Raw genomic sequence first — 14,175 nt, forward strand, 5'->3', positions numbered from 1 at the left:
ACTGTCAGAGATGCCACCTTTCAAACCAGACATTAAACTGAGGTCCTATCTGATCTCTCAAGTGGGCATAAAAGACTGCATAGCAATATTCAAGGAGCAGGGGGCTTCTGCCATTGTTCTGGTCAATACTTTACCCTCAATAAAAATCACTGAAACAAATGATCTATTTCATTCCTTGTTACTTTACTGTGTGTAAATTGGCTGCTGTGTGTATTACAACAGTGAGTGCACTTCAAAAATACTTAATTGGCTGTGAAATGCTTCAGAACATCATGAGAAAATGAAAAACTGTATAAATGCTAAGTCGTTTTTTTTTAGTAGTGTGTTCTTCTTTCTTTGCTGGCATTACAGAAACATGGGAGATGCTGAGGAAACATTGTTCCAAGCATTATAAAATCCAGGTTCAAAATATTACAAGAACTTCAGTTCTGGAAAAAAGTGCTGGAAACACACAACCGTTCAGTCAGCATCTGTAAAGAGGACAGATAAATTAACATTTTGGGTACAAGCCATTCCTCATAACTGTAAGAGACAGAAGGGCATTTAATGCAGTAAAAGAAAGAGAAAATCTATGCACAGAAAAAGCCAGCAAGGTGTAGCAGATCATCTCAGTTAAGTACTAACTGGGCAGGAGTATTACAGCATTGCAGGCATAAAGGGTGTGTGAAGAGGTAAGGAAGTGGAGAGGGGATGTGGGGATTTGAGTGAGCTGCAAAATCTGGATCAAGAATGACATTGAAGCAGGTACATTTGCACTTCATTTCTGTGCCATTCATGTATAAACGGCTCGGTTTAGATATTTCCAACATGTTCCTCAATTTCTATTCCAAGCTTTCTGAAGACCAATCTTTCTTGGGCTTGCTCTGGAGGGTAGGCTCCTCCTTCCCCTTTAACGTCAGGGAGCCGGAGTGAGCCAATGGTGTTTTGGATGTGGGAGTCCCGCCTGGAGGCAGTATGGATTGGTTAGTGGAGAGGCCGGTGGGAGGTGGTGGGAGGTGGAGATGGGGGCAAGCAGCGGCTGCTGAGTGGATGCAGCAGGCGTCGTTCAGGCGGTGCGGTGCTATCAAGTTGCGGCGGAGCGGAGACAGGCTGCAAAGCCAGAGCTGAGTTCGTGCAGCTCCAACTCAGGAGAGAGAGAGAGAGAGAGAGAGGGGGAAGCTGAGGAGCAAGCGACCTCCTGCCAACTTCACCCAGAGCATGTTTCAGCACTCTGCAAGACACAGCGCCATCCGCACCGCCGACTGACTTGACTTATCTTTCAAATCCCAGCGTTTTGCGAAGAGAAAGCGAAGGTGAAAAGAAAAGGGGAGGGGGGGGGGGGGAAGAAGAACTGCTTGTTTTAATTTTTTTTTCGTTTAAAAAAAGTGTGCAGAACCTTATTTCCTAGTGCATTGCCTTGCAAACATTGCAAACGGACCTGTATTGCATTTGCAGCTCGAACCGCTCAAATCGCTGTTAAAAGTGTTTGAAATATTCCTGTCATTTTCCCCGCTTCTGGATGCTGCTGCGAGTGTGTGTGTGTATGTGTATCCCCAACCCCCCCACAATGTATTGCACTTGTAATTATTGCAGATTTCAGGTTCAAGTTTTTAATTAAGTTCTTTTTCTCTCTCTCTTGCTCTTCTCTTTTCCTGTTTGCAGAAGTTGCCGGTGGTTTGGTGGTTTTAATTTTGGAGGAGCTGCAGTGTTGTGTCTGTGTGGAGGAGGGAGAGAGAGGGAAAGAGAGAAAGAGAGAGAGAGGGGGAGATGGATGTGGTGAGAGCTGCTGCCTTGTACCTGCTGCTGCTGCTGCTGATGGTGATGGTGCTGCTGCTGCTGCCATCCCCGGCTCTGGGGCAGGAGAGGGATTACACCCTGCGGGAGGAGCTGCCCGACAACGTGCTGGTGGCCAACTTGGTGCGGGACCTGAACCTGACAGCGGCGGCGGCGGCCGGGCTGCCCCTCACCTTCAAGCTGGTCTCCAAGACGGGGGATGCCCCCCTGCTGCGGGTGGAGGGCAGCAGCGGCGAGCTCTACACCACCTCCCACCGCATCGACCGGGAGAAACTCTGCGCCCACATCTACAGCGACAGCCGCTGCTTCTACGAGGTGGAGGTGGCCGTCCTGCCCAACGAGGTCTTCCAGCTGGTCAAGATGCGCTTCCTGATCGAGGATGTCAACGACAACGCTCCGCTCTTCCCCTCCACCGTCATCAACATCTCCATCCCCGAGAACACCGCCGTCAACTCGCGGTACTCCATCCCCTCCGCCCTGGACCCCGACGTGGGCATCAACGGCATCCAGCACTACGAGCTGCTCAAGGGGCAGAACGTCTTCGGGCTGGACATCATTGAGACCCCCGAGGGCGACAAGTGGCCCCAGCTCATCGTCCAGCAGAACCTGGACAGGGAGCAGAAGGACACCTATGTGATGAAGATCAAGGTGGAGGATGGGGGAGTTCCCCCCAGGTCCAGCACTGCCATCCTCCAGATCACCGTCACCGATGTCAACGACAACCGCCCCGTCTTCAAGGAGGGCGAAGTCGACGTCCACATCCCGGAGAACGCGCCAGTGGGCACCTCTGTCATCCAGCTGCACGCCACCGACGCCGACCTGGGCTCCAATGCCGTCGTCCGCTTCTCCTTCAGCAACCAGGTGTCTGCCCTGGCCAAGCGGCTCTTCGCCGTTGACGCTGCCACTGGCCTGATCACCGTCAGGCAGCCGCTAGACCGGGAGGAGTTCCCGGTTCACAAGTTGACCATCTTGGCCAGCGACGGCAGCTCGACCCCATCCAGAGCTGTGGTCACCATTAACATTACCGATGTCAATGACAATGTGCCAACCATCGACACCAGGTACATTATTAACCCTGTAAATGGTACGGTCTTGCTGTCAGAAAATGCGCCGCTCAATACCAAAATCGCGTTGATCACAGTCACAGATGAAGATGCGGATTTAAATGGGAAAGTCACTTGCTTCACTGACCACGATGTCCCGTATCGATTGAAGCCTGTATTTGAAAGCCAGTTCCTATTAGAAACTGCAGCCTTGCTGGACTATGAGAGCACGAAAGAATATACTATTAAGATAGTGGCTTCCGATGCAGGCAAACCACCGTTAAATCAATCAGCCATTGTGGTGATTAAACTGAAGGACGAGAATGATAACGCTCCTGTTTTTAATCAGCCTGTAATTGGCCTGTCAATCCCTGAAAATAACACCCCTGGTACACAGTTAACAAAAATCAGTGCCACTGACGCGGACAGTGGGAAAAATGCAGAGATCACTTACCTCCTGGGTCCCAATGCCCCATCCATCTTCAGTGTAGATCGGAGAACTGGCATTCTGTCAGCTATGAGGAGATTAGACCGGGAGAAGCAAGACCGCTATGTCTTTACAGTACTGGCCAGGGATGGAGGAAGGCCTTCTATTCAGAGCAATGCTACTGTGGTTGTGACTGTGTTGGATCAAAATGACAACAGCCCTTCCTTCACACACAGTGAGTACAATTTCTACGTGCCTGAAAACCTGCCCATGTATGGAACAGTTGGACTTATCACTGTTACAGATGCAGATGCAGGAGGTAATGCAGCTGTTAGCCTTTCCATCTTGAACGATAAAGGCTACTTCATAATTGACCCCACCAGTGGGGTCATCAAGCCCAATATTACATTTGACAGGGAGCAGCAAAGTTCCTACACGTTTCAAGTCATGGCTGTGGATGGAGGTAGGCCTCAACGTTCTTCAGTGGCCAGGGTGACTATAAATGTTGTTGATGTAAATGATAATAGTCCAGTGTTTGTATATCCTCCATCTAATTTTTCGTATGAACTGGTCTCTACTTCCGCTAACCCTGGCTCTGTAGTGGGGAAAGTTTTTGCAATAGACAATGATACAGGGATGAATGCAGAGCTTCGCTACAGTATAGTCAGCGGGAATTCCAGAGAACTGTTTGCCATTGATCCAATGACTGGCAATATAACTTTGCAAGAAAAGGTGACTACAGCAGACCATGGTTTGTACAGACTAGTGGTGAAAGTCATTGATTTGGGACAACCTGAATCCTTGCATGCCATGGCACTTGTACATTTGTTTCTGAATGAAACCATCAATAATTTCACCTATGTCCAAGAGCTGGTACGGAAGAGCATGGAGACTCCTTTGGATAAGAATGTTGGAGACAGTCAGATGACTCCACAGACCAATGATTATATTAAGATTGTTATTGCCATCATAGCTGGGACCATGACTGTCATCCTTGTCATTTTTGTGACTGCTTTGGTACGCTGCCGTCATACGCCAAGGCATAAAACAGTGCAGAAGGGGAAACAGAGTGGGGAATGGGTTTCTCCTAATCAGGAAAACAGACAGATTAAGAAAAAGAAACGAAAGAAGAAGAGGTCTCCAAAGAACCTTCTTCTAAATTTTGTTACAATTGAGGAGTCCAAACCAGACGACCCGGCCCACGAACACATCAATGGTACCTTAGACCTTCCGGTGGAATTGGAGGATCAGACTATGGGGAAGTACAACTGGGGCACAACGCCTACCACTTTTAAACCCGATAGTCCGGATCTAGGAAAACACTACAAGTCAGCCTCCCCACAGCCCTCCTTTCAAATCAAGCCAGAGACTCCAGTGCCAGTGAAGAAACACCATGTCATCCAAGAGTTACCGCTGGATAACACTTTTGTGGTGGGCTGCGACTCCCTGTCCAAGTGTTCTTCGAGCAGCTCTGACCCCTACAGCGTATCAGAATGCAGTTGTCAGGGAGGCTTCAAGACTGCAGGGCCAATCCACACCAGACAGGTAATGCAGAGATTCTAACTGGCCCTCACACAGAGATCTTGTCTTGAAGATTAAAAGCCTTGAATGGTCATGCATGGCTGAGGCATTGAAATGTAAACAGCTTGTGATTCATCAATGTTGGAGAGAGAAATTAGAATGAAGTGGCATTTAGCTGGTGGTGATTGCTGAGTTGTTGTTTCAACAATATGGTCTCTAGGTGGCACTGTAGTACTTCCTGGGTGTACAGAAAGCTGCAGCAGTTGTGAAGAGAAGGGCACTGCGAGTATACTGTGGAGTAGCAAGCACAGGAATCCTGAGATGCGTAGTGCAGGTGCAATGTGAGGCTGTACAAAATCGATCTTTTGGTTTCTGTTCAGAGACGTTGGCACCAGCAGTAAGGAAGGGAGGAACAGACCACACATTACACAGCAAAACAGTATCCCATTATACCGAAGAACAAAGACAGTAATATATTTTAAAAAAAACTTGTAATAAAACTGCTGTGACTCAACCATTGCCTTTCTGTTAAATAAACATGCTTTTGTAAGGAATGTTCTGTAAATTTTAATTTGGGAGTCTCCAGGGAGGATGGGAAAGAGGTGCTTCTCAATTCTGTTCAGTAGAATAAGTGAAATTCTCAAGCTCAAAGCTTGGAATGTCAGAATTGCAACAGCATGATTATTCAAGTTTTGATACACCTAAATGTGACTTCTCTATCACCGTGCATGCTGGAGCCTTGCTGCTTAAATTGATTGTCTATTGTTAAAGTGTTGAACATGCACGTTGAATTACTTAGGCAGCAGGCATACTATGTATCTTCTGTGTCTTAAGAAATTGATATTGAGTTTACAGAGCCAGCCCCCGGGTTACAATTGAAAAATACATTCTCATTTTTCTTGTGCCATCACTTAATACTTTTAACACAATAACACATTTGTGAAAAATAGGAGTCTGAGGGTAAATATAAATTTTATAGCAGAATGGTGGAGGGGCAAGAAAGATTAAAAATGAAAAGAAAATGGACATGCACCAAAAAGTGTTAAGAAGTACCGAGGGGAAAGAACAATGCTGATACAGGTGCTTTCAAAAGCATGTTGATTGACAGACATGTTGGGGGAGGATGTACTTACAAACCGTAATGGCAACAAAAGTCCTCAAAATGATATGCAAATGTTTCAAATGAAACGGGTGGCAGAACAGTGTGTACTATTGAACATTGTAATGTCTGTTTAATGTAGCTCGCTGAATCTCCATTATTCTTTACTGTGCTGCGTTCCTTTGAGACCTGTTTAACTCTGGTAGGCAAACGGAACCGTAGCTGGAGCCAAACAGCTACCGGCTTTGCGACTCAATTAATTATTCAACTGCTTGGAGGACAATTGCATGTACTGTTTGTCTCACGTACTTTCCCTGTGAGTAGCTTTTGTTTTTGTCTAGCATTTAGGTCAGTAATCTGTGTTATCAATCACAAAAAAAATACGGAGAAAAACACAGTAAGGTAGGGTTAGTTCTCTGAGCAACTTAGCTCTAATTCGCAAAAGAATTTAGCTCCAGGAATTATATTTCACTGATTTGGAGCCTATTCATCTATCAATGTTTGTTTCCTGGTGTTAATAAACATTTCATTTGGATCAATGATTGGTTCTGTGGCTCTGTTCAATCCATGCAAATTTTAAGCTGCCTCCCCTCCCCATTCTGAATTGTTTTGCAAAGTTGTTGGGATTTCAAACCCTCTATTTATTAAACCACTAGGAGTCAGTATATCTACCTTCTTGAAATATTAGATTGTGGTTTTCCTGAGGATTGGCTGAACAGTAAACAAGGCAGTAACCTGATTTCACGGAACGTGCAATTGAACTGGTGCAGACAACCAGCCACTCCTCAGCTGTGTGCATCTGTATGCCCACTAAAGCGACACATGGTTGTCCAGAAAATGTCTTTTTTGTTTGGAATGTAGGTTAAGCTTCCCACACTTAGAGAGAAAATAATTTGTTGGTAATGTTTTTGGGGGTTGTGGGGAGGGGGGAGCTTCCCAGATATTTTGCTCTGGCTTCCCTTAAATTGATCCCCTGTTTTGGTGTTTGTAGTAGAAAGCAGTTGAGATGTGTGCACTTTAATATCAAGAATGCCATACATATATTTAATCAAGTCAATGAAAATGTTGTAATTTTACCTTTCCAAAAAATATGTTTGTTTGACTTTTAACACATTTATTGAACTATACCTCCCACTTAAAACAGTGAGGAAGAAATTAGCCTGTAATTAACGATAAAAGGTGTGATTTAATAATGATAGACCTGTGCCCTTCTCATCTTTGGTAACTATGGTCGTGTCATTATTGATGTACTCTATGAGATCCATTTGCGGCTGTTGGCCAGCTTGAAGTCTTATTGTTACTATATTTACAGTTAATACCAGACATCCATTGCATTTCAAGTAAACTGTTTTTCTTTTGATTCATCACAACAGATTGAAAAATGATAGGTGAGAGCAGCAGCACAGATTTGTTTTACGATTCTTAATAATCCCACGGTTAAGTCCTGAATGCCATTTGCAGGTTCCATGGATTACTGCTTTCTGTGGTACTCTGTATAGATCTATAGTACCACAGATGCTTTATCTGTAACACTAAATCAAATAAGCACAACACATGCAATAAATCAAATAGAGCAGAAAGGTGTGTAGATTCCACAAGAAATGTTCTTTCAGAGCTGGCAAACATTATTTGCTCAGGTCATTTTATGTTTGCTTTTGTTTACAGAAATGTTATTTTTTTTATACAATAAGATTATACAATAAGTACAACCTGTCTTTTAAGTACCAATGTTGAAGTAGTGTCAGTAGAACAGAGTGTCTGACTCCCATTTTGGTGCACCTCAAATTGCCATTCAAATGGCCGGAAGAGGGAACCAATCCTATTATTAAACCTAAACACACCAGGTAGTGCTTGTTTATTTTGAGAGAAACTGTTCAGTATGGGCTAATGTTCTTGATATTGCAACATGTCATGCCAATTAATTGACTGTAGTGGAACTTCATTGTTACAAACTCACTTGTTTTTCAAGAAAATCCCTGCTTACATCAGTCAGTTCCCACCAATGCTCTTGGTAATTTATACATACTTGGAAGATCCCGGGTTTAATCGGCAGCCTCTGCCACTGAATTGCAGTCTCTGATCTCAGTGCGTATGTGTTCTGGAGGAGAGGTTACACAAAGCGTGCAGCAATTGATCTTACTGCTTCTGGGCTGAGAACAGGAACAATTGGCTTGGTTTGATTGGTATTTACTGACTCCAAGGATAAAGTGTACATGTGTGCACTTTAGTTGAAGGCAGTTAAGCCTGGTTCTGATAATCTCTTACTGTTGAATATCTTGTCGCTGTATATGAGGAGTGGCCACTTTGGCAAGGAGCTCAAGGGCGACAGTTGTGTGTGGAACACACAAGTTAGCATGATCCAGCCTTCACAGTAGGACCACAATACATATATTTTTTAAATTTGCAATTTTAAAAAATTTTGGTCAGCATAGACAATAGCCACAAATGAGGCATAGTCAGACTATTTGGTTGGTCTCTGTGAGTTTGTAATAATAAAGTTTGACTGCGCACTTGCAATGTTATGTGAAATGTGCAACAATCATTTTGCGTGCTTGTGTATGTTGATTTTAATATTGTGATTTCAATGAAGCAATTTGCAGTTGTACCTATTAAAAGCAATAGTTAAATTGAAGAATTTAATCTGATAAGAATAAGTGCAATGTAGTGTAAAACAGCTCCATTTCAATTTTAGTGGTCGACGTACCATTTCCTTCATTTAAATTAAAATTCATTTTGGTATTTATACATTTTCTGTATTTTTGGTATGGCCTGTATACTTCATTTTGTATATTTTACACGCATTTAATGTCTTCTGTGCAAAACTCATTTCTTCATTAAACTTTTTTCGCATTATACTAACACATGAGCGGAATTTTTGGTGTTTTGAATTTAAGGTTTATGATGGGAGTGTTGTGTTTTAGTTCTTTAAACCAGCTCATTTCCTACTCTTCTCCATGGCAGTTTTCTCTCCTGAAAATAATGATTTTGTTGTTGGGAATAGGATTTCATTAGCATCAGTTAACATCTGAAACTTTTCTCAAATGACCACTGTTTTTGTATGAACTTTGACACGGGACACTAGACAGATATTCAATTGTAGTGCATTATATCAGTGCCTATTTCTGCCTTTGCCCAATACCCATACAAATACACTCCCACAAATAGTTGTTGCATGTCACTGAGGAGCATGGACCCAGGATGATTTTTGTACTGCATGACCCAGGGAAATGGAGCTAATTTTAGTACCAACTGAGATTAGCTAACTCGGCACAGGATTGATTTTAGCCACTGGATAAACTCACTGAGCCATGATTAGAGCTGATTTTAAATGGTGTGCTTAGGAAGAATCCAGGAAGTCACAGAAATTTCATACAAGGAGAAAAATATTTAAGGTGCACTGACTTGGATTTTTATCCATTATTTGTCCACCTGTGATGGACTAATTCACGCTGTTTGTTTCCTATACTTGCTGAGCTACCATTCAACAGCCTCCATTACTTTCTGCATGAAGCCTGTGTAAATGGGGGAATCCTAGATAAGAGGATATTGTTTATGTGTAGTGGCAGGATGGCAGATATAAATTGCTTTAAACGACAACACAAATACACTTTTCAGCATGGGGGTCGCTGGGATGTTGGCTAAGAACCTTGCCTATTTTATCCCTGTCCTTAGCTTGGGGAAATGTATGCCAATTGTACAACCAGCTATCTTAGTGCAGAGCTGTAACTAAACCAGTGATTTATCTGGGCTGAATTCCATCCTGGGATGACCATTTATAATGTAGTGGAACAATAACTGGTACTTATATAACACCTTTAGTGTAGCAAAATGACCCAAGAAATGACCCAGAGGACTGTTTTTGACACAAGCCACATGAGATATAAGAGGAAATAAGACAGGTTTTGGGCATTGTCTTCAAGAGGATGAAAAGGGAAGATGTTTAGGGAGGGAATTCAGAGCTAAGGGCTTTGGTAGCTGAAGGCACAGTTGCCACTAGTGAATTGATTGAAATTGGAAATGCTCAAGAAGCCAGAATTGGAGGAGTGTTGATATCTTGGAGGATTGTAGGGCCAGAGAATATTACTGAATTATGGAGGTGGAAGGCCATGGAAAGATTTGAAAACAAAGGTGAGTATTTTAAAATTGAGGCATTGCTGAACTGGGAGACAATGTTGGGCAGTGAGCCCAGGAGTGATGGGTGAACTGGACTTGGGGCAAGTAGGGACACAAGCAACAGAGTTTTAGATGATCTCTGGTTTACAGAGGATAGAATGTGGGAGGCTGGCCAGGTGTATAAATAGCTAACTCCAGAGGTAAGGAAGACACGGAGGAGGGCTTCAGCAGCAGACAAACTGAGGGTGGAGTTAGATGATGTTATAGAGATGAAAATAGGCAGTCTTAGTAATGTTGCAGATGTATGTTTGGAAGTTCATCTCAACTCTTAAGGTACTTGCAGATTTCTCTCCTCAACTCTGTAATAAAGAAATATAAGAAAGCCCAAGTTGGAACTAGCAGCATGAGTTATTTAAACATAGGAGTTGGTCCAAGAGAGTTGCTCTCTGTGAGTCGCTTTGGGAAACCAGTGCAACTGCAGAGACTGGCTGCCTTGTCTAAATGTAAAAGTATGTGAGTGACACAAATCTTCCTCTAAGTGTAAGAATAAAAGTGGCTTTTGCTTGAGTAATACAGCTGAGCATATTAGATTATACAAAAGGAGTGGTTTTACACCATCACTTGAACATTTTCTTCTCCTTTATATTATGGGAAAAACCAGATCTAAAATATAGAATAGAGGTCAGAATTAAATTGAAGTAGATATAAGTTTATAAATGCCAGCCTTCACTAAGATGAACACATTTCAATAATTGTGTCAGTTTGTTAGTGTTCACAATAGTGTTTCACTTTTTGCAGTGATAATGGTCATTACAGATAAGTCCAGTCAGAACAATTGGAGAAAACTATCAGGCATTACATTCTCCAGCTGACTGAATTTGGGCAGAACATTTTCAAGGTGAACTAATGGTTTCTGAGAACTGCAGTTACAGTTGTGTCTTTTTTCTTGTCCATTAGACTTCCCTAGAATTATACTTAACAAATAACCTGTAAATATCCAGCTTTTCAAAAACTTAATTTTTCTCCCCATTTTCAGTTGTTCCATCCTGCAAAGGCCTTTTTTCCAAGAGTGGTGACAATTTGTTTTGAGGGACTGAATATGTTCCCTAGTTGACTGAATTACCTGGCTTCTTTTGAACATCCCTCCATTAAAAACAATGACAACACTTGAGAAGTTAATTATTGTTCATGAAGGGCTTTGAAACGTCCTCAAGAAGCAGTAAGGTGCTATATCAATGTAAGTCTTTTTCAGCTACTTTACTAAATAATTGACAGGGGCTGAAGATGAAATGGGGTTAGAATGTTGATTAATTTTATTTAATTTGAAAAATTACTTAAGATTCTATGTACAGGATTTCACCACAGCGTACTAATGTGACATTTGATCCAGATTGTTGGCCGCTTTGTAGATGAGTTGTAATGCCTGATTATATCTCTAATTTTGAAAGCTCTTCAATTCGTTTGCACGCTCATGGTGGAGGTCTCTCTGTTATTTTGCGGTAATCAGGGAGAAAGACCACACTAGTCGTCAACACCCATAGAGAAATGTACAAGTAACATTAATAATCAAAAACTGCACAGTAAATTGCAGTGCCAAATTGGAGACAGTTAGTCAGTTCCACCTAAAGCACAAAGTTCTCTGTGCCAGTTCCTGAATACTGACAGTTCAATTTTTTTCAACGACTGCTGCAAATAATTTTTTTTATTATTTTCAGTGCAACAACAAGCAAAAACGAGCAATGTAGGATCAAAGTTGGCAATGAAAGGAGATTAATGCATCATTTTTTCCCCATATGTATTGCACTTTTCATACCCCTGGGACAATCCAAAATGCCTCACAGTGAAGTACTTTTGAAGTGTAGTCGCTGTTGTAATATGGGAAGCCTAAGCAAGCCCACAGACAGTAATAAAATAAATGGCCAGAGCATGTGTTTAGAATGTTAGTTGAAGGATAAAGATTGACCAGCACACTATGAATATCATCCTTTCTCTTCTTTGAATATTGACATGGGATTTTTTTTTATGCTAGATTGGGCCTTGTTTAACGTCTCATTGAAAAAAGTGGCACTCTGACAGTGCAGCACTGCGTCTGTACAAAATAGAATGAAGTAATAAGCAGGATTCAGTAAAATAGGATACTCTCCACAGATACATATGCATGTGTGACATTTTTCTCTTTAGCACCACCAGCAACAACCTCAAGTATTCTTGTCAGATTCATTAAGACTGGCTTCCAGCAAGATCTGTCAAAAAATGATCCTCCCAGTTATCAGCCTTAGTGAATTCAACAAGTTTACTCTCGAGTTCTAACTGTAGCGCACTACTTTACATTGAGAACCCAACTAAGCACAATATAAAAGCAGCTATAAAGAGGTTGGTTGAAAAGAACTGTTCATAGCAGAAACAGTTCTCCAATGTAAGTAGGCACTCAATTAAAAATTAGTGCTGTAAAATTCACCCTGTGGATTGAGTTATACCCATCTAATAATGGATATTCAACGCGTAGTTCCACAAATTTAGGCATCCATAGAATAATGTTTCTCTTGTCTTGTTTTTGCCAATTTCCTTTCCTCTCCTGACTCATGTTAGTGTCATAGTTCCTTGGAGACTAGTCATCCCTGGCATTGCATTCAAATTACCTAAACAGTGTAGGCAGAGTATTAACCAGGGGCTGCATGACTGATTAACTAAATCCTATTTTAACCCTGATTTAATACATGTATTTAACAGTAAGTTCACTGGATAGGGATCAAGAGAAGGAATCCTGGTAGAATTTCCCCTTTTAAGTTGGGCAGCTAATTGCAGCTGCAATTGCCAACTCAACTGAGATGTGCAAACTCTACTCAGGCCCAAAATTGAACCTAGATCCTTCTGGAGGGAAGAATTTCTCCAGATGCTGCTGAAACAATTCTTCCCCCATCACATCGTATGGCTTAGTCACACATCGTCTTTATCAGCTTAGCAGTTGAGGCGACATACAGCTTCTGCTTGCAGCAGTTGTTAGATTTGAAGTATCTTGTATGAAATGAGGCTGGGCAGTTAATGGTAACTTGCTACAAGGCAAACTTCCATTGGAAATCTCAGAATTTTACAATGCCACTCTGAGACATGTTACCAAGTGCATTTGTTTTTCATATAATCTTAAAAATTACAGTTGCTGTGGATGAAGACATTACACAATTGTAGGACATTTCTCCATTGACAATTTAACACAAACGATCAGTTATGTTAAGTTGGCTAATACTCCCATTAAAATAGAGGCGCAGTGGGATGACTAATGAATGCATTGAGTGTTTGCCTACTTATGTTACCAGCAATGATTTGTAGACTAATATGACTTTGGGACGTGCATGCAATTTAGGCTAATGCTTGAGACGAGAAAACTGACAAGCTGGATAAGTTTTTGCTGGGGGCAATGTGTAAAACTAGGCTTGTTAATTCCCTTTATATGAATCTGGCAATAGAATGAGCTGCAGCACAAACTTGGCAGCCCAAAGCCTGGAAATTGCAGGTGCCAATCTCAAACCAGCATGAAAATATGCTGCTCCAGGGTTAGTATTCATGCCAGTATGGATTTAGACACACTGCATGATAGCCCCTGAGTTCATTGCCAGGCTATTTTTTTTCTTCAAAGATATCACCGCATGCAACATGCGATGACGTTTGTCTCTTTAGAGTTGACCATATGTGCAGCAGTGCTTCCTAATGTGCAGTACAATGTAAAACAGGCAATTAAACTTCAATGTCAGGTTCACAATGAAGCTTGCATTCTGGCCTTTGAACCATCACAAGGTGGTTGTGTTTAGAACTGTAAGTTTTGTATGGAGTCCATGAAATCAGCAATATTCCTTGAATGTCCTTCAAAATCAAATGATTAGTTTGGATTTAAGTTCTCATGTGCCTTTACAATTTTCATAGTAAGCAGCTATAACTATCAGCTGTTTGCTAAGTAATGTGATTCTTCCTATCAATTCACTTAAGGCAGTAAATTCCAACCAGTACTTTTCGAGGAACAGGTGGCTCTCTGCCATCTCTTCTCTGTGTACTCCAGTACTGGACTCTGGAGAAGCATGAAAGCCAGATCATCAGAATCGATGCTACCCTAATAGTTACTTATTAATTATTAAACAAAAATTTCTGATAGGGCAAATAGTTGAAATTGCAGCTTTGAAGAAAACAGAGCCCTGTTCTGGTTTCAA

At 42.0% G+C, this 14,175-nt stretch overlaps 1 protein-coding gene across 1 annotated transcript in view; it reads left to right on the plus strand.

The window, feature by feature from the left end:
- Positions 1 to 1,109: 1,109 nt before the first annotated feature.
- The window catches only part of pcdh11 (protocadherin 11), a 749,887-nt gene continuing 736,821 nt past the window's right edge, over positions 1,110 to 14,175 (plus strand). Inside the window, exons 1-2 of the mRNA XM_078547233.1 lie at positions 1,110 to 1,292; positions 1,642 to 4,788. Coding sequence (XP_078403359.1) covers positions 1,747 to 4,788 — 3,042 coding nt within the window. The 5' untranslated portion in view covers positions 1,110 to 1,292; positions 1,642 to 1,746. The remainder of the gene's footprint in view (positions 1,293 to 1,641; positions 4,789 to 14,175) is intronic.

The sequence above is a fragment of the Cetorhinus maximus genome, chromosome 8 (genome assembly GCF_964194155.1).
Source record: "Cetorhinus maximus chromosome 8, sCetMax3.hap1.1, whole genome shotgun sequence".
Lineage (NCBI taxonomy): Eukaryota > Metazoa > Chordata > Chondrichthyes > Lamniformes > Cetorhinidae > Cetorhinus > Cetorhinus maximus.